Source organism: Microtus pennsylvanicus, chromosome 4, assembly GCF_037038515.1.
Source record: "Microtus pennsylvanicus isolate mMicPen1 chromosome 4, mMicPen1.hap1, whole genome shotgun sequence".
Classification (NCBI taxonomy): Eukaryota; Metazoa; Chordata; class Mammalia; order Rodentia; family Cricetidae; genus Microtus; species Microtus pennsylvanicus.
In genome coordinates, this window is record NC_134582.1 from 70,878,744 (window position 1) to 70,905,216 (window position 26,473).

The 26,473-nt window shown below is 41.7% G+C and overlaps 1 protein-coding gene across 1 annotated transcript in view; it reads right to left on the reverse strand.

Annotated features, from left to right (window-relative positions):
• Positions 1-26,473, reverse strand: part of Colec12 (collectin subfamily member 12) — a 195,858-nt gene that overhangs the window by 21,229 nt on the left and 148,156 nt on the right. The window contains exon 3 of the mRNA XM_075969338.1: positions 5,636-5,758. Coding sequence (XP_075825453.1) covers positions 5,636-5,758 — 123 coding nt within the window. The remainder of the gene's footprint in view (positions 1-5,635; positions 5,759-26,473) is intronic.

A 26,473-nucleotide genomic window follows, 5' to 3' on the forward strand; every position in this document is an offset into this window, starting at 1 on the left:
TGTCACTGTGCAGGTGGGCTTGAGGTCTCCTATGCTTAAGCCATGCCCAGTGTTTCAGTTCACTTCTTGGTTGCCTGTGGATCAAGATGTATTAAGTCTCGGGTCCTTGTCCAGCATCATGTCTACTTGCATGCCACGATGTCCATCCATGGTAATAATGAACTGAACCTCCGAAACCGTAGGCCACCCCAATTAAATGTTTTCCTTATAAGAGTTGCCATGGTCATGGTGTTTTTTCACAGCAATAGAAACTCTAAGACAGGCTGTTCTTTAGATAAATAGCTAGCAAAAAGCCAAGTGATATAACTTATGGCGTACAGATCTTATATCTGTAATCTTTTTTTGAAGCTGTGGAAAGGGTTTGGAGGAGTACTCTGTTATACACTGAATTCCCTACTGTAATGCGTTTGTTATTTTCTACATGTGAAGACATATAGCACTGACTGTTCTAACTTCGGCTCCATGAGATCTGACACCCTCTTCTGGTCTCCAAGAGAACTGCACAAATGTGCACATATCCAGCCATATAATTTAAAAACAAAAACAAAAAACCAAACTACTATGTGGACACAGAGGTCCAGTTCTATCTTGAGTTTGGGGTTGTGTGATAGGCATACATGATACTGAATCCCCCCAAATCTTGTAGAACAAAATACATTTTATCAAAGCTAAATTAAAAAAAATGTAGTAACTGAGCTTAGACTCAGTTCTGACTGTCAGATAAAAACATATGCCTCATTCTGTCCTCAAACCACACAGGATCTCAAGCCCTGCCTCCTTCCTGGAAGCCAAAGAAATCTGAAATATGCTGACAGGCGGTCGTTTCCCACCCGCCCGAATTTCCCTTCCATTTTAGTTTATAAAAACACAGAATTGTTGGGGACAGATAATTCAAGTGTACTTAGGATAAAGGGAATAATACTTTCACGAAGGAGGAGGAGAAAGAAACTGTTAGTTTGGTTTTCAATAAGGAAAGGAAATGATGTGTGCTGCCCACAAGTGTTCGAGAACTAGCCCCGTCTGTGTGTGTGTGTGTGTGTGTGTGTGTGTCTAAAAATAGCACCCTGGTATAAAGCTGCAAGCTGTAAGACTGCAAGGCTGGCAACCCGTGTTCACAGAAACTAGAGGCTGACAGGGATTCAGAGACAGCACTGCACTAGCACACACCATCTCTTCAGGTTTCCCCTAATTTATAGCACAAATTTTCAACCAGAAGCATAATGGCTGAGCTTCCGTTCTCATCCTAGAAATTCCAGGTCTATACAGATCATTGTATAATAAAAACGAGGCAGCACAGAAGGGCCATCAACATTCCGGGCGTTCATGGGGCCCCTCATCCTAATTTTCAGGTAACACCAGTCTGCAAGTGCTCACACCCCAGGAACACTCACTTCCTGAGGTCTACCACAGCACACCAAGCTTTGCCTCTTACTTGAGTCTAAGACAGTAACAACAGCCTCTCAGTTTTTATGGTATGAGTAAGAAACTCCTGGTTGTGTATGTGTACTGTACCGTAGTCAGTTTCTCTCCCTCCTGTTTCACAGACTAGGAAATTGAGTTGTAGAGATATTCGAGAATAACCCAGAATCACGCAGCTTGTAAGAGAAGAAATGAGACTTCAGAGGATAGGAGATGGAACTCTAAAATCCATGTCTTCTTCAACTCCACACAGATTTTTTTTAAATATTTCTTCCTTTAGTCTGATTTCCTCTAATTAAGGAAAATCCGTAAAGGAAAGCAATCTTCATTCTATTTTTAATTATCATCAACAGATGTTTATTATGCATCTGTCATAGTATAAATATTAAAGATAAAGAGACAGGCCATGGCCTCTCCTGGAGGACGGGCGCCCACCTGTTGTTGAAAAATGCAGGAACAGAAATCAACATCAACAGTTCCTAGGAATTCTAGGATCAGCAGCTACACAGCCTTGGAACCTATCAAAGAAATTTCTACCATTAACACTACCTCAGGATTCATGACTGAGCAACACAAAGTCAGGAGGGCAGCACCCCAAGTTCTAAGGGGCTCTACAGTGTGGTTTGAGGTATTACCGCACCCCCAGTTGTCCTCAATGCTGGCAAACTTTAGCAGTCATGTATCAGACAAACCAAGGTCAAGAACCCTGAGGGACTGGAGACTTTCTGACTCAGATTTGTGCCTTTCGTCATTCTAAGCATCTTAAGAGCCTGCTGGGCAGAGCAATGGGATAGTATTTCATGAGAAGGGAATGTTCTGGAAGGAACATGACTAACTGAAGAATTTAAGAGATGATTTAATCCCAGCATTTGGGAGACAGAGACAGGCAGACTTCTGTGAGTTCGAGGTCAGTCTGGTCTACAGAGTGTGTTCTTAAGAGCTGTTACACAGAGAAACCCTGTCTTGAAAAACCAAAGTGAGAGGGGTTTGGGGAGGATGCCTTTCATGTAAGCTTATGATTAATGATATAGAGTCTAGGGTAGAGGATGTACCAAGTTGCAACTGTTCAAAAACACGTTTCCGCAATATAACCAACATGTTTCACGGCCCTAGCCACTATACAGACCACGTCTGAGTGACTAAGCCATCCTCCAGTTTGCTCAGCAAATTCTCTAGCTGAGTCTTCAAAAGATTCTAACACGTAGCTATGAAAATAACATAAAAGGAGAACTGAAGAACAATTTTGAGGAAAACAGTGTAAACACAGCCTTTGCCAGTCCTGCTAAGAGAGTTTCGTTTCCTTTCATGTGTCCGGAAACACCCCTGGACTACTTTTACTGCATATTTCTTCCTTTATTGAATGGAGAAGTGCTTTACTAGACACCAAAGAGGGGTCTGTGAGGAGAGTACTGGGGTTTATCTTTCTGCCTCCTACAACATTGGGGTCTTCAGAATCTTATCAGCAAGAAAGAGGAGTCAGGCACATGAAGAGAAAGTACATCTGGAAAATGTTAACTTTGAGTTCTTTAAGGCTGGCTTTGGTGACCAGAAGTATATATTGTATCCTTCAGTCAGCAGAAGCCGGAGGAATGGAGGCACTTAAGGAGGGAAAAGAGTGGCAATGTCACCTTACTCCCCAGATCTCTTTCCCCTTCACCCTGGAATGCTAGGTTTCTGGGTAGTGCTCTGAGGAACAACACTCCCCTACAAAGACACTGGCTCAGAGGTTCCTTGGCGTCTGTTCTTTATCTTCAAAGAAACCAGTTCCTAACCATCATCTGACCATCCATCCAACTACCCACTCATGTAGCTAACTTTCCTGGGTGTCTAATAAAGAAGCCCTGAGTTTTAGGTACTAGTGAGAGATTTCATAAATAAAAGGCAGCTTTAGTAGAATCCTGTAGTTGGTGTTAACCCACATAAGCCAGACAGACTAGCCATAATGATATGATTTAATGGAACCTAAAGTGGAGAAAGTTAATTGTGGGAACAAACTCTGTGGGAGGCTCCACTCAGGGGCTTCTGGTGAGACATGTATCAGAGACATAAGCGGCAAAGTAGTCATTTAGGAACAACACAGTCCTGGGACCACAGATCAGCGATCAAGCGCATGGATATGCGAGAGCTATTCCAATGCGGTGCAGAGATGGAGTGAGACGGTAGCTGGACTCTTGGCTTTCTGTGTAATTCCAAAGCCATAAATCTTGTCCTTTCCAGCAGAGGTAAAATTCACAAAGTGTACCCACGAACCTCCTCTGCTCTCTCTTCTGGCAGTGAATTTTAATTCCCAAGCTATCGCTCTGTACTGAGCCCTGACATTCCTTAGTGAATGACTGTTTTTGATCATCTTCAGCACAGTAGGAAAAGTCATGGTCCAGGAAAAAAGGGGGCAGTTTGAATGACTGGGACATAAAACACACCGTTAGGTTCTGACCCTGCTCCAGCCCTCGTGATTCAGCAGTCTTTTAAACCGCAGCCTCTGTTCCTTCATGATGAAATAAATTCATCATAAATGGATAAAGTGACCAGGCAAATTCCTAAATTCTCATCGCCCCAACTCATCAATCAATATACTCTGTATGATAACTTTTATTTTCCATAGAGATGAATAAATACAGGTAGCAATCAAGGAAAAGTGAGTAGGGAGACACTGTAGCTTGAGTCCAAACTGACATCTTTGCTCATCCCAACTAATCTGAAGAATGGCATGGTGGTTACTGCCTTATAAAATCAAACCTCCAGAAGTGATGGTTTACATCTGGGCTATAGCACTAAAGGGGATGGGACTAACACAACACCTAGTGGCAGACACTTACTGGGAATTCATAATTGTATTAAAAAATAGGTATGATCATGAAAACTTGGACTGATTCCTAAGTCAATTCTAATTCAGAAGCACTGAATTCAACTGGGCCCTCTCAGAAGCCACAGTGAGGGTGCTGGGGATTTCCAGGGGAAGGGAACTCGCTCCCTGACTTTATCTTTCCTAAACTGGCACCACAAGTTAAGAACAAGGACAGTTGGTGCAGTAATTCTGCTGGGTTAATCTGTCAGTTCTGAGGTCTGTCACAGTTGAGGAGACCGTTAAGACAATGGTTGGAAGGTGTGACCCTCGCTTGCTTCTGTGCTACAATCAGATACCATGTCTGTCTTATGTTATTGTGACAGGCCAGGCTTCCATGTTTGCCTTCCATACAAAGGTTTATGCAGTTTGTGTTTCTTAGTTATGACTCCTTCTACCCATGATCTCTGAAAGGATCATGGCAGCAGCGGTGTGTGGTATGTGCGTGTGTTGGGACCTAGTTTAGTAGGTCTGGAAGATTTGGAGGAAAATCTCCTCTACCTTAATCAGACATAGTAGGCCTAACAGTTTATTAAGTTGCTTATAAGTTTAATTTCTATGGGGTAACTGTTTTGTTTTCTTTACTGAAGTAAACATGCTTTAGAGAAGAAGAAAAGTGCATCAGTTGGTCAATCCCTGGGGGATGAGTCAATCCCTGTATAGCCTGTGTGCTGCTTATTCTCCTCTGTCAGCAGCACTTCCCCGGGCCTCTTAGAGACAAAGAAGATGAAAAAGAAGGAAAAAGAAGAAGAAGAAGAAGAAAAACAAGGAAAAGGAAATGGCTGAAAAAAACAGGAAAAAGCAACATGGAAAAAAGAAAAAGATCTTCCTAACCTAGAAAGGACTGTCATGATTATGAAGTGAATCAAAACTGTCCCATCCATAGCTAATATCTCAGGACACAAAAATGGAATTCATCATGTTAGTGAGTTTTACACAGGAGTATCATAAATATAATTCAACGGTCCTTCCCAGGTTTTAGGTCCTTGGATTTAACCAACCTCACAATGGAAATACTTGGGGAAAATGTATTCGTATTGAACATATACAAATTATTTTTGGCATCATTCTCTATGTAATGAGGTATAGCAACCATCTACATAGCATTTATACTATATTGGGTATTATAAGTCATTTCGCAGTGACATAAAATATATGGGAGGATGTATACATACTAACAATGGAAGCCCTGAACTAAAGGGAAGACAGCATTAAAAGATTTTGAGATCCTTTGAGGGGACAAATGACCTAAAATTAACTCTCTATGGATACAAGGGCTAACTGTACTTCTTACTTCCAAAGGTGATGTTTTTAGCATTTAAATTTCAAATCCCTTTGCTATTTGGAAAGGAAACAGAAAGAGTGCATACTTACCTTTATATCCCAAAATGGCTACTGTGATGGTTAGCAAGGCACACAAAATGTATAATAATATGATTGAAAACTTCAGTGCCCAGTTATTTTTACATTTGGTACACTGTGTTCCTTCTTGAATACCTGTAAGAGAAGTCAGATAAAAAAACATTATTTCAAACAGTATCTTCGCTAAAGCACATCTTAGTTACTTTTCCTGATGCTGCAAGTGTGAGCCCTGACAAAAAGAAAGCTAGAGAAGGAAAGGTCTCTTCTGCCTGGCAGCTCAGGGCTACAGTCCATGGCTAGAGAAGAAAAGGTCTCTTCTGACCGGCAGCTCAGGGCTACAGTCCATGGCTAGAGAAGAAAAGGTCTCTTCTGCCTGGCAGCTCAGGGCTACAGTCCATGGCTAGAGAAGAAAAGGTCTCTTCTGACCGGCAGCTCAGGGCTACAGTCCATGGCTAGAGAAGAAAAGGTCTCTTCTGACCGGCAGCTCAGGGCTACAGTCCATGGCTAGAGAAGAAAAGGTCTCTTCTGACCGGCAGCTCAGGGCTACAGTCCATGGCAAGACAGCCAGCCCCAGAGGTTGTCCCACCGCACCCAGTCAGCTCATTTTCTCCTCTTCTCACACTCCAGGACTTTCAGGATGGGTCTTCCCATTCAATGAATGTAATCAACATAATCCCTCCCTCTGTGGGGCTAAAAGACCTCTCACTAGATATTCCGGGAAGCTTGTCTCTGAGATGACTCCAGATTCTGTCAACTTGACAACACTAGCCAGGACAATGAGTTTGGATTTAAATAACATAAGTAAGAAGAGTTTATCACATGCCTTTCTATACCATGAACATATTTTCAAATTAAACAAACTCTCCACTGCAGCAATACAAGCCCACCCAATATTATATCATATTGTCATAGTTACACCCAATACAATTTTAAAATAACACACAACTTCAAATCACACTCCACTATGATAATCAACCAGTTTTTCTTTTTTATTTATTCTTTTTTTATGTAATAGATTCCAACTACAGCCTCCACTTCCTCCAATCCTCCTAGCTTGCCCCACCTCCAACGCTCCCAACTGGATCCACTGCTCCTCCATTTCCCTTCAGAAAATAGCAGCCTCCCAGAGACAGCAATCGAACATAGCCTAACAAGTTACAATAAGACTAGACTAGACAAACCCTCATATTAAGGCTGGATAAGGCAATTCAGCAGGAGGAAAAGAGTCCCAAGAACAGGTAAAAGAGTCAGAGGTACCCCTACTCCCACAAACACTCAAGCTAAACAATTACAGCATGCACACAGAGGTCCTGGTGCAGACACGGAGAGACTCAGACCCTGTGAGCCCCTAAGAGCCTTGCTTAGTTGATTCTGTGGGTCATGTTCTCCTGGCATCCTTGACGCCTCTAGCTCCTACAATCCTCCCTCTCCCTCTTCTGCGGGGTGCCCCAAGTTCCGCCTTATGTTTGGGTGTGGGTCTCTGCATTTGCTCCCATCGGCTGCAGGGAGAAACCTCTCTGATGATGGATAATCAACCATTTTAAAAATTACATATGTTTACTTACTTGTATTTGTGTCTCAGTGCTGTCTCATGTCTACTGCTGCCCTAGCGACTGGATCTCCAACTTAACTAAGTACTATTATACAAACTGCTCAGGTCGTTAAACTAAAAATCTCCACAGTGTGCCTCTACTAACTCTTCAATATATGAGTCCCTGCTGATCTTCCTGTAGGGTATTTTCACTACCATCTTTATTTATCACCTAGCTTCCCGATGTTCACTGGCTTCCAACCCAGTACAAAGTTCTGAGCCGAGTCCTTTATGGGTAGCATCTGGGATCCATAGAACAAGCTACAAGGAGGTACAGTAGTGATAGCGTATGCGCCATCTGACACATACCACAGCCAGGATTATGACTTGAGTTGGCCTCTGCAAGGTACCATCTCTGCACTACACCATGATCTCTGCTCTGCTCATTCTTTCCATTTTCACTGCTACTGTCTCAGGGAGAGATCTTTACCCTCCATTCCCACTGGAATCCAGCCTCACCCTCTACTAAAATATTGCTGTCTGCATGTATTTGCCAAGAAGGAAAAGACAAAAACAATTTTAATGCCCTACCCTTAACTAAAAGATGAACAAACAAATGAAGACAAACATATACAAATTTCAGCACAAAGTCTCTATAATCTGATGGTTTAAGATAAAATTGGGCTATTGCGATGGCTCAGCAAGTAAAGGCACCTGCAGATGGACCTGATTTTGACCCAGGGACCACAAAGCAGGAGACCCTACTGTGACTATTACAGCAGTCCTCTGTCCTCCCTGTGCACATGCATGTGTGCATGAACACACACATGTACACACGCACACAAGTACACACACACAAATAAACTGAAATTACTTAAAATAAAACAAAAATCAGGAGAGAAAGAATTATAAGTAGACCTCCAAGCATGTCCCATTCCATGTTGAGGAAGAAACATTGCTTTGGTGGCAACTGTAACACAGGGGAACGACAGACACAGATGGATCTCTGAAAAAAGACTGGATGCAACTGAGCTGCTAGGGGTGCTATTCCTTTGAGTTTTGGGGCTTGAGGTGTCTAAGGCTCTTCACACTTCTCCAGAACCTTAGAAGAACCTTGGGAGATTTGGTCGGGCAGAGTATGACGGCCAGTGGAATCTGGGAGCTTAAGGGGAGCACAGAGGTCATTTGGCCAAGTGTCACTTTGTTATTGATAGGGAAACAAAGGCCAGCAAGGTGAAGCAAGATCAGAAGACGCATGCCCACCCAGACACTGCCACAGGCACCTGTCCCTCCTGTCCTTCTCTGTCTGCATGCACTCTGTAGCACTGTGTTGTCACTGGGCATCTTTGCATGTGGGATACATGAAGATCTGCTCCCAGACAGCTGCCACAGGTCCACATTCCAAAGAGCAGGGGCACTTCCTGGCAGTGTGCACTTCTCATTGCTGACTATCAGCGTTAATCAACAGCAGATGGCACTGCCTGGCCTCCTTTCCACTTGACCTATTCTCTAGCTTGTTTTTTCTCTCCCTCAGGAGTCTTATTTTTAATAAGAATTCTGCTTTATCTTTCCTTCTTTGCCCTTCCCTGGGATGACATCTGGCTAAACATATAGATGCCTACTACAAAGAGGCCCTGCTGGCTCCTGGAGCTAGGGGACCCCTTCCTCCTTGAACCTAGATAACCACAAAAAAACCTAAACATTTGAGAGAGATATCCCCCTGTTAACAGCCTTTGTAGTGTTTGTTTACTTAGCATTACTTTCAAGAGACTAGGGACTTAGTTCCCATGGGGGCTGGGAGAAGCGCAAGAAGAGCAAGGGGAATCAATCTACAGAATGCTGTGCATCAGAGATTTCAGTTCAGAAAGTGGAGCAAAGTTGGCCTGTAACACCAAGAAATCTAACTTCTTGAAAAACCTGGCCCAAACAGCATATTTATGATGCAGTTGCCCACAGGCAAAGGCCCTTCAGGGTCCATGCTTTCCCATTGGCTAGCTTCTTGAACTACCACCCACTGTAGTCCATTCTTGGCTCATGATTTAAATGCATTTTGCAGTGTTCAAGTTTTTATTATTCAAAAACATTTGAGGCCCCATGAAGCCAGAATCAGTCTGGTAAACTTGAATAGCCCACCAAAGTTAAGAATAGACTGACCACACTCAAAAGTTCTCTCTGTTGCCCTGTTTCCCATAACACATATTTCAAGTAAGAACTGGATGGGGTGGGGCCAGCAAGCAGGGGGTGGTTAGCTGGTTGTAGGAATAACTGACATGCCCCAAAAAAGCCAGTACAAAGGGCCAGAGGAATTCATCAGTAAAGAGAATTCCTTTCGGCTGTGGTTCTCCATAAAGAGCCCTCCCACATTTTGTGGTCCAGGCTCCAAACCAATCTGTTTTTCCAAACTTTTTTTGGAAGTGGGGGGGGCATTCCCTTTACTATTGTGTTTGATTGTCATGTATATCACCAAATATAGGCTTGTCCATTAAGAGGGACACACACTGATTGAGCATCTTCCACAGTGGGTGCATGTTGGCACCATGGGTATAGTGGAACATTCTGGGCCATCTTAAACACCTCAAGTGTCTATTGCTAGGCAGTGTTATCATTAAGACCATGTGCATCACATAGCTGGTAGATTGCAAAATCTCAAAGACATCAGTTTTGATCTGAGATTTGAAGTGACCCTTTCACATGATTTCTGTAGTTACTAATCTATTGCCTGGTGGCATATATTCCCATAAGCCCAGGAGAATGACTTGGCTCTAACAGTAAAATTTATGAGTCAAATAAATACCTATACATACTTATAATTGTCCTCCACAGCAACAAAACAAAGTTAACATTCTGGCTAGCTACTGCTATGAAATCACAAAAGGTTACATACCCTACGCTTTCATCCCATAAATAATTAGCTTGTCCTTATTACACAAGCCATTTAGTATGTGGCACAATATGGATTTTGTTAGTATAATTCTTTTTATTACTAAGTGATTTACTTTAATAAATATGAATTCTAGTGCTGGACACCTTAGCATGCCAAGATTCCTAAGTGACATGAGGAATGACAAAAATGGGACAAGAATTTGTAGTGCAGTTACTTTCTGTATAAACAAGTTCTCAGCAATTCTATTCATGAAAGTATAACTAGATAGGAACAAAGAAAGATTTGGAAAATAGTTTTATGAGTAAACCATTTCACATTCATTGTGAATTTACTGTAACAGTCTATGCATTTACCAATAGTATAGTTTCTATTTTTTCATATATACATAAAAGAAGGAGAGTGGTTCTAGTTTGGATTTAATTTTTTTATTTTTTTAAAATAATCTTTTATCATTTTACATACCAATCCCAGTTCCCTCTCCTTTTCCTTCTCCCACTCCCTCTACCTCCCACCTATCCCATTCCTCATCCACTCCTCAGAGAGGGTGATACTTCCCATGGGGAGTCAACAAAGTCTGGCACATCACTTTGAGGCAAGATTAAGGCCCTCTTAATCTTGGAGGGCCTTAATTTGGAGCAAGGTATGCCTCCAAAGAAAATGGACTCCAAAAAGCCAGTTCAAGCACTAGAGATAAATCCTGGTCCCACAGCCAGTTGGCTCCATAGACTGCCCCCAGCCATATATCTGTCACCCACATTCAGAGGGCCTAATTTAATCCTAAGCAGATTTCCCCACTATCAGTACAGAGTCATTGAGCTACAAGGAGCTCAGGTCAGCTGTTTCTGTGAGTATCCCTATTATGGTCTTGACCCCTTTGCTCATATTATTGCTCTTCCCTCTCTTTAACTGGACTCTGGGAGTTTGGTCCAGTTCTAGCTGTTGATCTCTGCAACTGCTTTTATCAGTTGCTGGATGAAGGTTCTATGATGACCATTAAGGTAGTCATCAATCTGATTACAGGGGAAAGCCAATTCAGGTACCCTCTCCACTATTGTTAGGGACTTAGCTGGGATCATCCTTGTTCCCAAGAATTCCCCTAGTACCAGATTTCATGCTAGCCCCATAATGGCTCTCTGAATCAAGATATTTCTTTCCATGCTCTTTCTCTCTCTGTCCTTTCCCCATCGTGACCACCCCATTCTCCCATGCTCTCTTCTCCCCGTTATGATATAGATATGAATAATTTGCATTGGTATGGATCTTGGTTTATTGATACAAATTTAAGGTCAATTTTGTTATATGTTTATGTATTTCTGATCTTGATTAAGGTATTGTGATTGTGTAGTTAATTTTAAAATGTCATGTATAATTAAAAAATATAGGTTAATAGATAATCATATATAATAGCCAAGCTTGCAGTCATGTTAGTTAGATTTTCTAGATGTATACAGATATATTTCAGCTAAATAGGTATTCTTCAAATCTCAGAGACCTTCAGAATATGGCATTTAAAATGTTTAAGAACTTAAGACTTTTCATGACAGTGAGATATGCAACATGGAGGGTCCTGTTTGTTGTTGGGTTTTTATCCCGCCAGGCTCCCCAGCTGTTTAGTCCCAGCGAAAATCACACATAGGTCTTCATAAATTATAAGCTGATTGGCCCATTAGCTCTAGCCTCTCACTGGCTAACTCTCACATCTTGATTAACCCATTTTTCTGATCTATGTTAGCCATGTGGCTCAGTACCTTTTTTCAGTGGGGCAGATCATATCCTACTACTTCGGTGGTCTGGGCAGGAGTGGAAGGAATCAACTTCCTCCTTCCCAGAATTCTCCTGTTCTCATTACATCATTTCTACTTCCTGTCTGGTTTTCCGGCCTAATTTTCCTGCCTGGCCAATCAGTGTTTATTTGAAACATGATTGACAGAATACAGACAATTCTCCTGCACCAGAGACACATCTCCTGGAAGCACAAGCTACTTCAAGAAAAAGATGGGCATCAAAGAGATTCCTTATGGAGTTGATTAGCCATTTGGGCAAAAACCTGCTCTTGCCTGAACTGCTTTACTAGACATGCAGGACATGCAGAGAAATGACTGCTTAACTTGCATAAAGGTGAGATGATTCTTTGGGGTTCCTGCTTCATGAATGAGTCTGTCATTTCTAGAGTTTTGGAAGTTGCTTACAATGTACTTCTTGTTTACTTAGGTAATATTATATCCTTCTGGAGTCTTTGATGGAATTGAAGGATTTATAGTTTTCTTTAGTTATAATAAAAGATAAAGTAAATATAAATATTGTAACTGTAATTCTTGCTAGAATTTTACTATATTAAAGCTTTCCTTTTGTTTAAACAGCAAAGGGGAAATGATATAGGAGGTCCTTCTTTCTTTGTGCTGCTTTCATTGGTTAGTGAAATTGCTTTGGGCCTGTTGATAGGGCCGAACTTAGGTAGGCAGGGAAGGCAGAACTGAATTCTGGGAGGAAGAAAGCAGGGTAAGAGATGCCATGGACCTGCTGCCAGAAATAGACATGTTAAAACTTGGCTGGTAGGCCATGACATCGTGGTGATACACAGTTTAATGAAAATGGGTTAATTTAATATGTAAGAGTTAGCCAATAAAAAGTTAGAGCTAATGGCCAAGCAGTGATTTAATTAATACAATTTCTGTGTGGTTATTTCAGGGCTAAGCTAGCTGGGTGGCCAGAACAAACAAGTGGGCCGTTCTCCTACACCCTTATGCTCTTGTACACTGAAAAGATTTGTCACTCATATTGGTTGAATAAAACACTGACTGGCCAGTAGTCAAGCAGGAAGTATAGGTGGGGAGACCAGACTAGGAGAATTCTGGGAAGAGGAAAGGCAGAGATGTAGTCACCAGCTAGATGCAGAGAAAGAAAAATTAGAATGCCTTACTGATAAAAGGTATCAAGCCACATGGCTAAAAATGGACAAGAATTATGGGTTAATTTAAATTGTAAAAGCTAGTTAATAATAAGCCTGAGCTAATAGGTCAAACAACTTATAATTAATATAAGCCTCTGTGTATTTCTTTGGGACTGAAGAGCTGAGGGACCAGGTGGTACACAAACTTCTCTCTACAAATGATACCCAAACATTTGACAAGAATTTTCATATAAAGTCTGAGAAAGCTTTTTAAAAGGGGGGGGGATTCTAGACAGACACAAACAGAGTCAAGCTCAGCTTCTTGGTATCTGTCTTACTTCCATAGGCTCTATTTACTGATGGCGAGCAGAAGCATGACTCCTTTAAGAGAGGCTTCTTGACTCAGGATTAGCAGCAAAAACCTTGCAGATCTTTTAAGAGACCCTGCCACCAAACACTTAAATACCAGTACCTCCACTATGAAGCTAGACTTTCAAAAAGTTAAGGAATGTGGTGGAGCCAGTTGCCAAAGCTGCAGTTTTAATCCTAGTCATGTCTCTTAGCAGATTAAAGACTCTTGTGGTCAGAAAAAGATAGAGATATACAATAAAAATAATTCAGACAGAAAAAAACATAGCTATCAACAGTTTACAGTGTATTTAAAATATACTTACGTTTGGGACAGGAAAAAAAAGGAAGAGAAAGTCTTTAAAAAAGAAAAAGAAATAGAGTAGCCAGGAGCAGTGGTGTACACCTTTAATCCTAGCATTTGGGAAGCACAGGCAGATATATCTCTATAAGTTTGAAGCCATCCTACAGAGTGAGATCCAGGACAGCCAAAGCTACACAGAGAAACCCTGTCTCAAGAAAAAAAAGAAAAAAAATTTAAAAGAAACAGAGTAAAAAAAAAAAAGCCACATCAAGATAGAAAATACACAGAGAATCTGGATACTGTATGTTATTGTATTGTTTTTGAGGAAGACAACTGAAGAAGGAGGTACAGTATTTTTAATTTTGATTATAAATACTGCTGGATTAATCCAATCTATATATTTTGAAAACATTTGGACTTCATAATTTAAGTCAAAAGATATATTACTTTGGAGAAGAGGTTTGGCTATTGTTTCCATGGGAAATGAGAGGCTATGGATTCATTCTTGGTTAGGAAAAATAAGTTTTGATCAAGCAAGACCCCCTGAACAATCTTCAATGGGAACAGATGGCCCAGATGATCCGTTTCAGAGCACCTCTTTTGTAGTTTCTTCTGATTTCTGCATCCAAAACAACTTCAATGTTGCTGGTTAAGATTGTCAAGCCTCACAAAATACTCCAGTCAGGATTTGACCATAATTCTAATATTTCTTTGGGTCCCCATAAGATTACCAGTGCTCCCAATCAGCAGGAAGTAGCCTAGAAAACCACACCCACATTCCCAGAAAATGGATTATGGGTATTTGTCTTTGTTTAGTGTGTTGGTTACAAGTTGTTATGGATAGTGGTAAGAAAAAAGCTAAACAAAGGAGATTAGATGCAGGGGTTTTGTTTTTAAAAGAAAGGAGAAGAAATGCTGTGGGACAATGCTCTTGTACACTGTAAAGATTTGTCACTCATATTGGTTTAATAAAATGCTGATTGGCCAGTAGCCAGGCAGGAAATATAGGCGGGGCGATCAGACTAGGAGAATTCTGGGAAGAGGAAAGGCAGAGATGCAGTCATCAGCCAAATGCAGAGGAAGCAAGATGAGAATGCCTTACTGAGGAAAGGTACCAAACCACGTGGCTAAACATGGATAAGAATTATGGGTTAGTTTAAATTGTAAGAGCTAGTTAATAATAAGCCTGAGCTAATAGGTCAAATAGCTTATAAATACCATAAGCCTTAGTGTGTTTCTTTTGGACTGAATAGCTTTGGGACCAGGTGGGACAGAAACTTCTGTCTATATCCTTTACTTCTCCTTTCCCCCTCCCCTTCTGCCCTACTTTCTCCAAATTTTCTTAGGAGACATCAGGGAAATGCAAATCAAAATGACTGTCAGTCAGTCAGAATGGGTAAGATCATAAACACCAATGATAGCTTATGCTGGAGAGGGTGCAGAGTAAGGAGAACACTCCTCCATTGCTGATGGGAACGTAAACTTGTACAGCCACTTTGGAAATCAGTATGGCGGTTTCTCAGAAAACTGGGAATCAATCTACCTCAAGACCCAGCAATACTACTCTTGGGCATATACCCAAAGGATGCAGACCCATACCACAAGGACATTTGTTCATCTATGTTCATAGCGGCATTATTCATAAAAGCCAGAATCTGAAAACATCCTAGATGTCCCTCAACCAAAGAATGGATAAAGGAAATGTGGTACATTTAAACAATGGAGTATATCTCAGTGCTAAAAAACAATGACATCTTGAAATTTGCAAGCAAATGGATAAAACTAGAAAAAAAAATCCTGAGTGAGGTAACTCAGAACCAGAAAAGACAAATAATTTGGTATGTACTCACTCATAAGTAGATATTAAATATAAGCAAAAAGCCTACAGTCTACAACACCAGAGAAGAAAGAAAACAAGGAGAACTTTAAGAGAGGTGACATGAATCTCCCTCGAAAAGGGAAATAGACGAGAACTCCAGGCTTTAATTTTATTAAGAGTAAGTCATATTTGTTTTAAGATTTATAATTTATACCCTGACTTTTTATAAACAATTGCTATAGGCAGAAACCAGTTATAATGGTCCTTCTTAGAATATAGAGTGTCTTCCAGAATGTAGTGTCTTAAAACAACACCATTTTTTTTTCTCTTTGTGGTTTTTACATAAATTTATCAGATGAACTGTCCACAAATGTTTTCAGTTCTGAGCAGAAGACTCTGTTGGCTGCAGAGGTCAAACATTGTATCTTTGCCACACACTCCTCCTGGCTGGTTCCTCCATCTTGGCTGCATTCCTGGTTGTTTCATTCAACGGCACAGAATGAGTGGATGACAGAGTCCAGCAGTCCTGACAGCTCTGTTATCTGGACTACTATGCAGTGTCCTGTGATTAAGCCCTGAATCTTTGCATGAAAAGAACCCAAAGCGATTTGGCTCCAGCTTGGGCCTTGAGAGTCTGCCACACAATTGAGACAGGCATATTCCATGCACGTACTTGGATAGAAGCTCTTAGACATTTTTTTTTTTTTGGCTTGGTGCAGAGTTTGTGACTATTTCAAACACAAGCAGGAATTGCTAAGAATGACTGCTATTTCTGAGGACCTGATGTGCACCAAACTCTCCCTCCTTGTTGCTTACAATTCCTCTAATACCCTACCGAGCAGGAGGACCACCCTCAGTGTACACCCTTGAGAAAATTAGACGGTCAAACAAGTAGAGTTTCCCAAGTCAGGTCACAGAGCTGGGATGTGGGGCCAGCTCTGTCACACATTCTTCAAGCTTATTTATTTCTAGAAAAAATGAAAAAAAAAAGAGGCAAGATTAAGGATGTTTAACTAGTTAAATTGCAGGGACTGTCAGGTTAAACGTGAATGATAAGCATTCTGTCAGAATAAAGCAGCACAGAACATTTTATGTGTTGAGAGAGAAGCTTTCTCAGACGTGAGCAAGAAAATTTAGTCCCTATTAACTATGACAGGGCCCAGGCTTCTGCAGGCTGTAATTCTATGTCATATGTTAACATACCTGAGCAGCAAGTGAGGTAATTCCACCCTAAATCAGTGCTCATTGTTCCACAAGAGTGAGGATCGGCTATGGAAGTCTATGTGGCCAAGAAGCCTTGTTGCTCTCTCATAGAGAATAAGCCCCACTCCAAGGGAAGTAGTAATATGGAAACAGGGTGACCTGTGGTGGGAGAAGGTAACTCTGTAATTTCAAGGCCAACTATGAGGCATCTAGGGGCCTCCAGAAATTTAGCCTAGAAACCAGACCAACTCAGTTGCCTTAGCATGTTTTCTTTTAAAGTTATACTACACTGAAATAGGAATCTCAAAGAACATCCTCCAACTCCTTTACCTATGTCCATAGCATGTGATGATGGTTCAAGGCTGCAAGAAACAAACATGCACAGTTAGCAGAAAGGTAAAGGGAGGGCTTACAACTGGTGATTAAAAGACAAATTACCTCTAGTCTCTTAATCTGAAAAAAGAAAAAATAAGAACAGGGTACATGCACCTTATCAGGCACCAATGATAAGAATGGAAGATCCTGGGCTCCCCCAACAATATGCTATTCATCTAATCTCTGGCTCTGATATTTACCCTTCTCTTCCTAAAGTATCCTTTCCATCTGCCAAATAAATTCCTTCTGACTAGTCAACTGCCTCCTCGGTGAGTCCCTTCCTAACTCACTGGCATCCAGCGCTGCTGGGTCTGTGCCCTTACCGTCAACTGCATGTGCACACCCACACTCATTTGTGTGTCTCTCAAGTGGTTTAAATGCCATCTTCAGGACCTCTCCGTTGACAGGAAAGGGGACTTAATTCTTTTCTTTAGTATTCTCTGGCACCTTGCATAGAAGGGGACTGCACTGAGTAAGACTGGAGTGAAGACAGAGACGCAGGGGAAGGAAGATGATTCTTGTCAGTCCCCCTCCACCTTGGTGTCTGTTTTCCAGGTGAGGCCTGGCAGGGTGACTTCACTGTCCTGTAGGCATCCTGGGAAACGTGCATGAAAGGCAGCATTCATTTCTTTTGTTTTGTTTTTTAAATTTTGTTTCAAACAAAGTTAATAACTTAAAACATAAAATTTGCTGTGCATGATGGTACATTTCTGAGGTCCCTGCTACTTTGGAAGCAGAGGAAAGACGATAGAAAGTAGAAAATTCTCCTTTGGTATTGGGAGTTCAAGACCATTCTGAACAACTTAATGAGATCCTGTCTCCAAATGAAAGGTAAAAGAAGGGCTGGGGATATAGCTCAGTAGTAGAGCAATTGGAAAGGCAACATTCAGATACTCTGTGTGCACCAACCCCCCACCCAGCTTGGCTCCTCCGCCAGAAGCTGGCTCTGTGGTGGGGTTGGGGAAGGAACGTGAAACAGGCCTGGAGACCCTTCTCAGATAATGTCAATGCGAACATCTCATCGTGACTTCATTTTCTACATTCAGCATTCGGCATTCACAAAGCTTAATCTAAGGAGGCAGAGAGGGTGACATGAAAGGCAAGGCCCCCCACTTGCTTCTAGTGTTGTTACTTTAAAAAGTGTAACAAAATTATGACAGGGCACACAGCTGAGCAGGATCAACCTGCTAATTATCCCCTAATTATGGGGGATGGAGGTGCTCACATCAAAGCCTGGAGCTGCTCTCACACACGCACTCTTGCTTTCTTTTCTGGTGTGTGTGTGTGTGTGTGTGTGTGTGTGTGTGTGTGTGTGTGTGTGTGTGTGTGTGTGCGCGTCTGTGTGTGTACACGGAGGCCACAGGAAGACATTGAGCATCTTGCTCAGTCCACCTTACTCCTTCCAGTGTCTCACTGATCCTTGACCTCAGCTTCACCTGGCCAGTGAGCTGCTGGAATCCACCTGTGCTGGGGTCACTGGACCAGACAGCCAGGCCTGTCTTTGCTTGAACAGCAAATGCTCTTACCCACTGAGCCATTTCTCCAGCCCTACACGTGTTTCTTTGTAGACCAAGAAAAGCAGTATTTTGATGAAAGGGTAGGGGTTCAATATGAATGAAAATACAGTGATCCTGACAGACATTTCTCATTCCTCTAGGAATAGGTTTTTGGTTTCTTTCCTTCAATAGAAAGGATGCTTAAAATTGAGAAGAAAGGAGCCAAGACAGAGACAGACGCTATGGATAGTGTCCAGTCTATCCCGAACTAGACATTTCTTGGTTCAGAATCTTAACGGGAAACTAGTCAGCCAAGTTCAAATACCCAAGTGAGGAAAACTGACTAAGCAACCATGGGGAAAGTACAGCTTTGACTCCCACAGGATGGTCGCCCAGTTCAGCCACATAACTGCTATTAAAGCTGAACAAAGGGCAGACAGAGGGAAGAAGTTTTTCGTGGGACAGATAATTATGATTTTCAAGGTGAAAGAATAAAACTAGAAATTAAACAAAAAGCCACTCAACAGAAACACTAGAAGGCACACAGCCAGTTGTAACGGAGTGTCAAGTAAATGAGACCAACTTGACTTACTAAAATTTTCACACCAAAGAGATTCTTCCTAATAGTTAAAATTTAGAAATGTGTTGAAAAATGAGATAAATAAAAACATGCTTTTGTATACACATACGTGACTTTCTTCAGTTAGAGGTGTGGCAGGAATTACATAATACTGAATGGTGACAACCTACTGTTTGTATGTGTTCACAGTTCCATGGTCCTGAAATTTACATACATACCTTGAAAATGGCCTCACTGAGTCTGTTTCTACCTTGGAAATGGACGTACAACTTATAGGAGTGGTATGGGAAGTCCTTCTGTCTGTGTGTTGCTTTTATTGGTTAGTGAGTAAAGAAACTGCCTTGGGCCATTGACAGGGCAGAACTTAGGTAGGCAGGGAAAACTGGACTAAATTCTTAGAGAAGGAAGGGGGGGGGGGAGAGAGAGAGAGAGAGAGAGAGAGAGAGAGAGAGAGAGAGAGAGAGAGAGAGAGAGAGAGAGAGCATGGAACTGCCAGAGTCAGAAAAGCCAAAACTTCAATTTGGGTCTCTGTCTCCTTTCATCGCTTGCTGAAGGTTAATATTCAGGAGGATGCCTATATGTTTTTCTTTGGGTTCTCCTTATTTAGCTTCTCTAGGATCACTAATTATAAGCTCAATGTCCTTGGTTTATGGCTAGAAACCAAATATGAGTGAGTACATCCCATGTTCCTCTTTTTGGGTCTGGCTTACCTCACTCAGGATAGTGTTTTCTATTTCCATCCATTTGCATGCAAACTTCAAGAAGTCCTGGAGCACAGGACTGAAATCTCAAGGTCCAAATCAGGAGCAGAAGGAGAGAGAGCACGAACAAGGAACTCAGGACCGCGAGGGGTGCACCCACACACTGAGACAATGGGGATGTTCTACTGGGAACTCACCAAGACCAGCTGGCCTGGGTCTGGAAAAGCCTGGGGTTAAACCGGACTCTCTGAACATAGCGGACAATGAGGACTACTGACAACTCAAGAACAATGGCAATGGGTTTCTGATCCTACTGCACGCACTGGCTTTGTGGGAGCCTAAGCAGTTTGGATGCTCAACTTACTAGACCTGAATGGTGGTGGGGGTTCCTTGGACTTCCCATAGGACAGGGAACCCTGATTGCTTTTCGGGCTGGGGGGGGACTTAATTGGGGGAGGGGGAGGGAAATGGGAGGCGGTGGCGGGGAAGAGACAGAAATCTTTAATAAATAAATAAATTAAAAAATAAAAAAAAGAAAAGAAAAGCCAAAACTTTAAGTGAGCCACTGCCAAGTGTTGATAGACAGATTAATAGAAATGGATTAAATTAAGATGTAAGAGTTAGCCAATAAGAAGTCAGAGCTAATGGGCCAAGCAGTGATTTAATTAATACAGTATCTGTGTAGTTATTTTGGTTCTGGGCGGCCGCGATGAACAAGTGGCCTTGACCTCACTGAGTCTGTTTCTACCTTGGAAATGGACATACAACTTACAGGAGAGCTTTTGCTTTCTGGAGAGCTGGTTGTTAAACATTCGCCACTCAGACTAGTGCAACTGATCTATAGTCAAGAATCCCTCTGTTGGGGCTGGGAGCCAGTTCATTCTGAGCTCGATCCTCAGAGCCAACCTAAAGTGTAAGTCCCAAGTCCGGGTCTCTGACTCCATCTTTGGAGGCCCCGATCTCTGGGCCCACCAAGCCTTGACCCTCCTCACAGCTTCCCGGTTTCCCCAAGAGTGCAGGAATCCCATTAAACCTGGATATTTTTTAATTTGGCTTGTTGTGATTTGGCTTGATTGGGATTTTTTTGCGTTGGCAGAGAGCTTGCGTTAGGAAAATTCCTAACATAAAAAAGCAAGTTTTATAGTGTGTGCTTGTGATTTCAGTGCTGGTAGGCAGGAGAGGCAGATCCTGGAGTGTGTGGAGAGTCTGACCTGGCCTATTCAGCAAGCTCCGGGCCAGTGAGAGACCCTGTCTCAAAAAAAAAAAAAAAGGTAAATTGCACCTTAGAAATGACACTTGAGGCTGATTCTGGCCTCCACATACATGCATGTACACACACACACACACACACACACACCCTCTAAAGAAGTACTTCTTCTAAGGGGTCCTTGACAATAGGATACCCGGGGTGGCCTTGGCTTAGCAGGTGTGGCTTGCCTTAGAGAACTTCCCCAATTACCCAACCCTATACTTGGAAAAGTGACTCAAGCTTGAGTCCTATTGAGGACACCAGTGGTGCTCTTTTTACAAAACAAAGACAGCACATTTTAATCTCCTGCCTCGACACACAGTGCCACAGTCTGAAGAAGAACCAAAAGAGAAGGGCTCAGAGATTCCCAGCATTTCCATTCCTAAGCAAGGGTTAAACTTAAGTCTGGTTTCTTGAGTTCTCTATATATTTTGGAGATCAGACCTTTGTCTGTTGTGGGGTTGGTGAAGATCTTCTCCCAGTCAGTAGGTTGCCTTTGTGTCTTAGTGACAGTGTCCTTTGCTTTACAGAAGCTTCTCAGTTTTAGTAGGTCCCATTTATTCAATGTTGCCCTTAATGTCTGTGCTGCTGGGGTTATACCTAAGAAGCGATCACCTGTGCCCATCTGTTGTAGGGTATTTCCCACTTTCTCTTCTATCAGGTTCAGTGTTTTCGGGCTGATATTGAGGTCTTTAATCCATTTGGACTTGAGTTTTGTGCACGGTGATAGATATGGGTCTATTTTCATTCTTCTACGGGTTGACATCCAGTTGTGCCAGCACCATTTGTTGAAGATGCTTTCTTTCTTCCATTATATACTTTTAGCTCCTTTATCGAAAATGAGGTGTTCATAGGTTTGTGGGATTAAATCCGGGTCTTCTATACGATTCCATTGGTCGACTTCTCTGTTTTTATGCCAGTACCACGCTGTTTTCATTACTGTGGCTCTGTAATAGAGTTTGAAGTCAGGGATGTTAATGCCTCCAGAAGTTCCTTTATTGTATGAGATTGTTTTGGCTATCCTGGGTCTTTGGTTTTTCCATATAAAGTTGATTATTATCTTCTCAAGATCTGTGAAGAATTTTAATGGGACCATGATGGGGATTGCATTGAATCTATAAATTGCCTTTGGTAGAATTGCCATTTTTACTATGTTGATCCTCCCAATCCAAGAGCAAGGGAGATCCTTCCATTTTCTGGTATCCTCTTCAGTTTCTTTCTTCAATGCCTTAAAGTTCTTGTCAAATAGATCTTTCACTTCCTTGGTTAGAGTTACCCCAAGATATTTTATGCTGTTTGTGGCTATCGTGAAAGGTGATGCTTCTCTAATTTCCCTCTCTGCTTCCATATCCTTTGTGTATAGGAGGGCAAATGATTTTTTGGAGTTGATTTAGTATCCTGCCACATTACTAATGGTTTTTATAAGCTGTAAGAGTTCTTTGGTGGAGTTTTTGGGGTCACTTATGTAAACTATCATATCATCTGCAAATAACGAAAGTTTAACTTCTTCCTTTCCAATTTGAATTCCCTTGATCCCCTTATGTTTTCTTATTGCTATTGCTAGAACTTCAAGCACTATATTGAAGAGGTATGGAGAGAGTGGACAGCCTTATCGTGTTCCTGATTTTAGTGGGATGGCTTTGAGTTTCTCTCTGTTTAATTTGATGTTAGCTGTCGGCTTGCTGTAAATAGCTTTTATTATATTTAGGTGTGACCCTTGTATCCCTAATCTCTCCAAGACTTTTATCATAAAGGGATGTTGAATTTTGTCAAATGCTTTTTCAGCATCTAATAAAATTACCATATGTTTTCTTTTTCTTTCAGCTTATTTATATGATGGATTACATTGATAGATTTTCCTATGTTGAACCAGCCCTGCATCTCTGGGATGAAGCCTACTTGATCAAAATGGATAATTTTTCTAATGTGTTCTTGGATTCGGTTTGCCAGTATTTTATTAAGGATTTTTGTGTCGATGTTCATGATTGAGATTGGCCTGTAATTCTCTTTCTTGGTTGAGTCTTTGTGTGGTTTTGGTATCAGAGTGACTGTAGCTTCATAAAAGGAATTTGGCAATGACTCTTCTGTTTCTATATTGTGAAATACATTAAGGAGTATAGGTATTAGGTCTTCTTGGAAGTTCTGGTAGAATTCTGCATTGAAACCATCTGGTCCTGGGCTTTGAAATGCTGCTATTTACTGACACTGATAATACAATCTATCCAAAACACAGCATGTGGCGATTCAAGGACATACTAGAGTTCGTGCCATGGGGACATTTAATATTGTGATACTGCAGTGTCATGCTGCTCCAGAGATTGGAGAGGAACTTACAAAGCAGCTCTCCTGGGACCAGGACAAAGCCACATAGGAATGCAGACATTGGGAGAGCATGCAGAGTCTCCCTCATTTTAAGTTTCCATTTTGATGAAAAATTTTTGTGCAGTGCTATTGAATAAATACAAATTCCTACGTCATATTGATCATATGAGCCCATGTTACTTTTCAAATGTAAGCTGTGTTTAATGTTACCGATTTTCATACTTTTCTTCACTCACACCACACATGGTGACAGATTCTCAATGGCAGGGACATGTTGTGGCATCCCGACCCTTGCTTCTGACTCTGATGTGAAGTGGAGACATCTGCAGACTAGTGTAGGTAAGAAGGACCTGGTTGGACAGGGACAGAGGTAGTTCCTGGCTACACCGATGAGGAGTTATACCAGCTCTTTAATGGGGAACCAGGCCTAGAGGCCCACTATGTGTCCTTTATCGTTTACTGTATATAATTATGCACCGCAACCATGTGTGCTTTGCATTCCAGGGCATGGAATCAGTCATTCTCAGCAGATCCCTCTATTGATGTCTGTATTGATGTTCATCTATCTGAACCTTAGGAGAATGGGTTTCTATGACCCTAATCCTGAGCCCAGAGTGAACAGCAGCCCCCATGGAAAGCTGTCTCTTGTGCTCCACAGTACATCTGTAGGTGACTAACTAGCAGACATACTGGATATATATTGTTTCCACTACCATAAGATGACAACATGTGCCAACATACAGGTTGATTACTGCTTACCTGAAATGCTTAAAACCAGAAGTATTTCAATTTTTCTTTTCAGATTTTGGAATATATGTATATATTTAATGAGATATCTTAGGTATATGACCCAAGTCTAAACTAAAAATTCATTTATATATTTTCATACAATATTATTTTAATACATCTGTGTTTGGGTCCAATACATGAGGCTAGATGTGGAATGTTCTACTTGTGGCATCATGCCAGTGCTCAAAGTTTCAGAATTTGGAACATTTAGGATTTCAGGTTTTTATATGAGACATGTTTGGTGTAAATCTTTGTACATGGTGTTGCTATGAAGTTTTTGGATGTCATGTTAAATTCTCTGGTCTTCCTTGGAGTCGGAATGCCTCTTGCATGATGACTTGGAGAGTTTGGGGTTCTAAATACTTAAGCCTTAGGTTATTGTCTGAACTCACTTGGCTCATATGTGTTCCTGTGAATTACAGGAATTGGGCGGTGTTCAAAGGCAATGAAAAGCCTAACACAGAGGGTGGATTCTTGATGACTTATAGCCTTTGATCAAAGAGGCTGAACAGATCTTGCATACACTACATACTCCGGTATCTTCAAACATACGCAGCATAACTTTTAGACGATAATGGTATCTATCTTGGGAATAGTATAATAATATTTGAAGAATAGGACTATACAATGTTAGGCAACTGAAGGATATCTTTAGACTCCATTTTCAAATGGGCAACTTCCCTTAGCTTTGAACAAAGGCAAACCTGCTAGTGTATCTGACATTGCAAGGACAGCCCATAACTGACCGTGACCAAAGTAATCTAAAGCAATAATCAAATGGTAGCTAGGACCTCACATTAAAAAACAACCACAGATATACATTTAGACTCAACTTCAGGAGATTCGTAGGTGCCAAAAGCCACCCAAGACTCAAGGGTCAGAACTGACTTCTCAAGGAAGTTGGGGGACTATCCAAATTCTTTTCTCGTCAGCATTGACAGGTCCTGGGAGATTTGTTGGCTGCACTGACACTCCTGACATCCCACAGTTTGGGGCAATTCATTCATAAGCATTTCCTTTCTCTCCTTTTTTTCTCGTAATTGCCTGGTCTTACTAATACATGAGGCCTTGGTACTAGTAACTAGTTCAAAACAGCAGTAACTCAGACATAGCAGGTGTATGCCATGTTACCTACAATGCCAGCTAAGGAGTACTACTACAGAAACTATACAGGCCAGAGCTGCAGTCGATGACAGAACTAGCCCCCCCCCAAAAAAAAGGGGGAGGGAAGAGTATAGACGCAGACATGGGGGAAAGTTCATCTGTTGTTAAAATCAAAAAGCATAATTCGCTACTAGAGGCCCAGATGTTCCCTTAAGAGATGTCCTATTTAAATCATCTTAAAAAGTTGGCAACCAACAGCAGGAAGAGCAGCTATATTAACCAAATGTGTAGTGTCCCTTCTCACATCTGTCATAATCTGGATCGTGTCCCTCTTTCCAGAACTTTCTCATTCTCAGATCCAGAAGGCCCTGAACCATCTGCCACAATGCTGACCGCATCCGCTCAGTGATGTAGGAGTGTCTTCTGTTTTGTGTTGATTTTATTGGTTAAATAAAGAAACTGCCTTGGCCTTTTGATAGGACAGCAGCTTAGATAGGCAGAGTAGACAGAACAGAATGCTGGGAGAAAGAAAGCAGAGTAAGGCAGACGCCATGAAGCTCTGGCCCGAAATGGATGTAAGTTAGAATCTTCCTGGTAAGCCACGACCCCGTGGTGATACACAGATTCCTAGATACGGGTTAAAGCAAGAGGTGAGAGTTAGCCAAGAAGAGGCTAGATGTAATGGGCCAGGCAGTGTTTAAATGAAATGAATAAAGTTTCTGTGTTATTATTTCCGGGGCTAAGCTAGCTGCGCGGGAGCCAGGCGGGATGAAAAGCAGGCCTCTTCGCCTTATCACTACAGCTCAGCTCTTCCATTCCAACCATATCAGCTTCCTTGCTGCACCTTGATCACAGCAGACCAGTGACCATGGGACCCTTGCAGTTATAGGCTCTTTTAGTTCCTATACATCTCCTATGCAGGTATTATATACAGTTCCTGCCAGCTTTCCCCTCCAGGTTTCATTCTGATGAGATATTCTCAGACAGGCATTCCCTGGCTACTCTTTGAAGGCAGCAATCCTATTGCCTGTTTTCTATTTCTTCTCCCACGTTAGTTTTCTTCATTGCTCTTACTGCTGTTTAACATATTCACTATTTAATCTATTTGTCTCCCTGGCAGCAGCAGGTCTGTGCAGTCAGGGTTCCTGGTATGTGCTCACTTATGTACACCTAGAGAAAGGTTACTGCATGATCAGAAATTCCATCCCACAGGACTGCTGAAAAGATTAAATGAGTTATATATGTAACCCCCAAT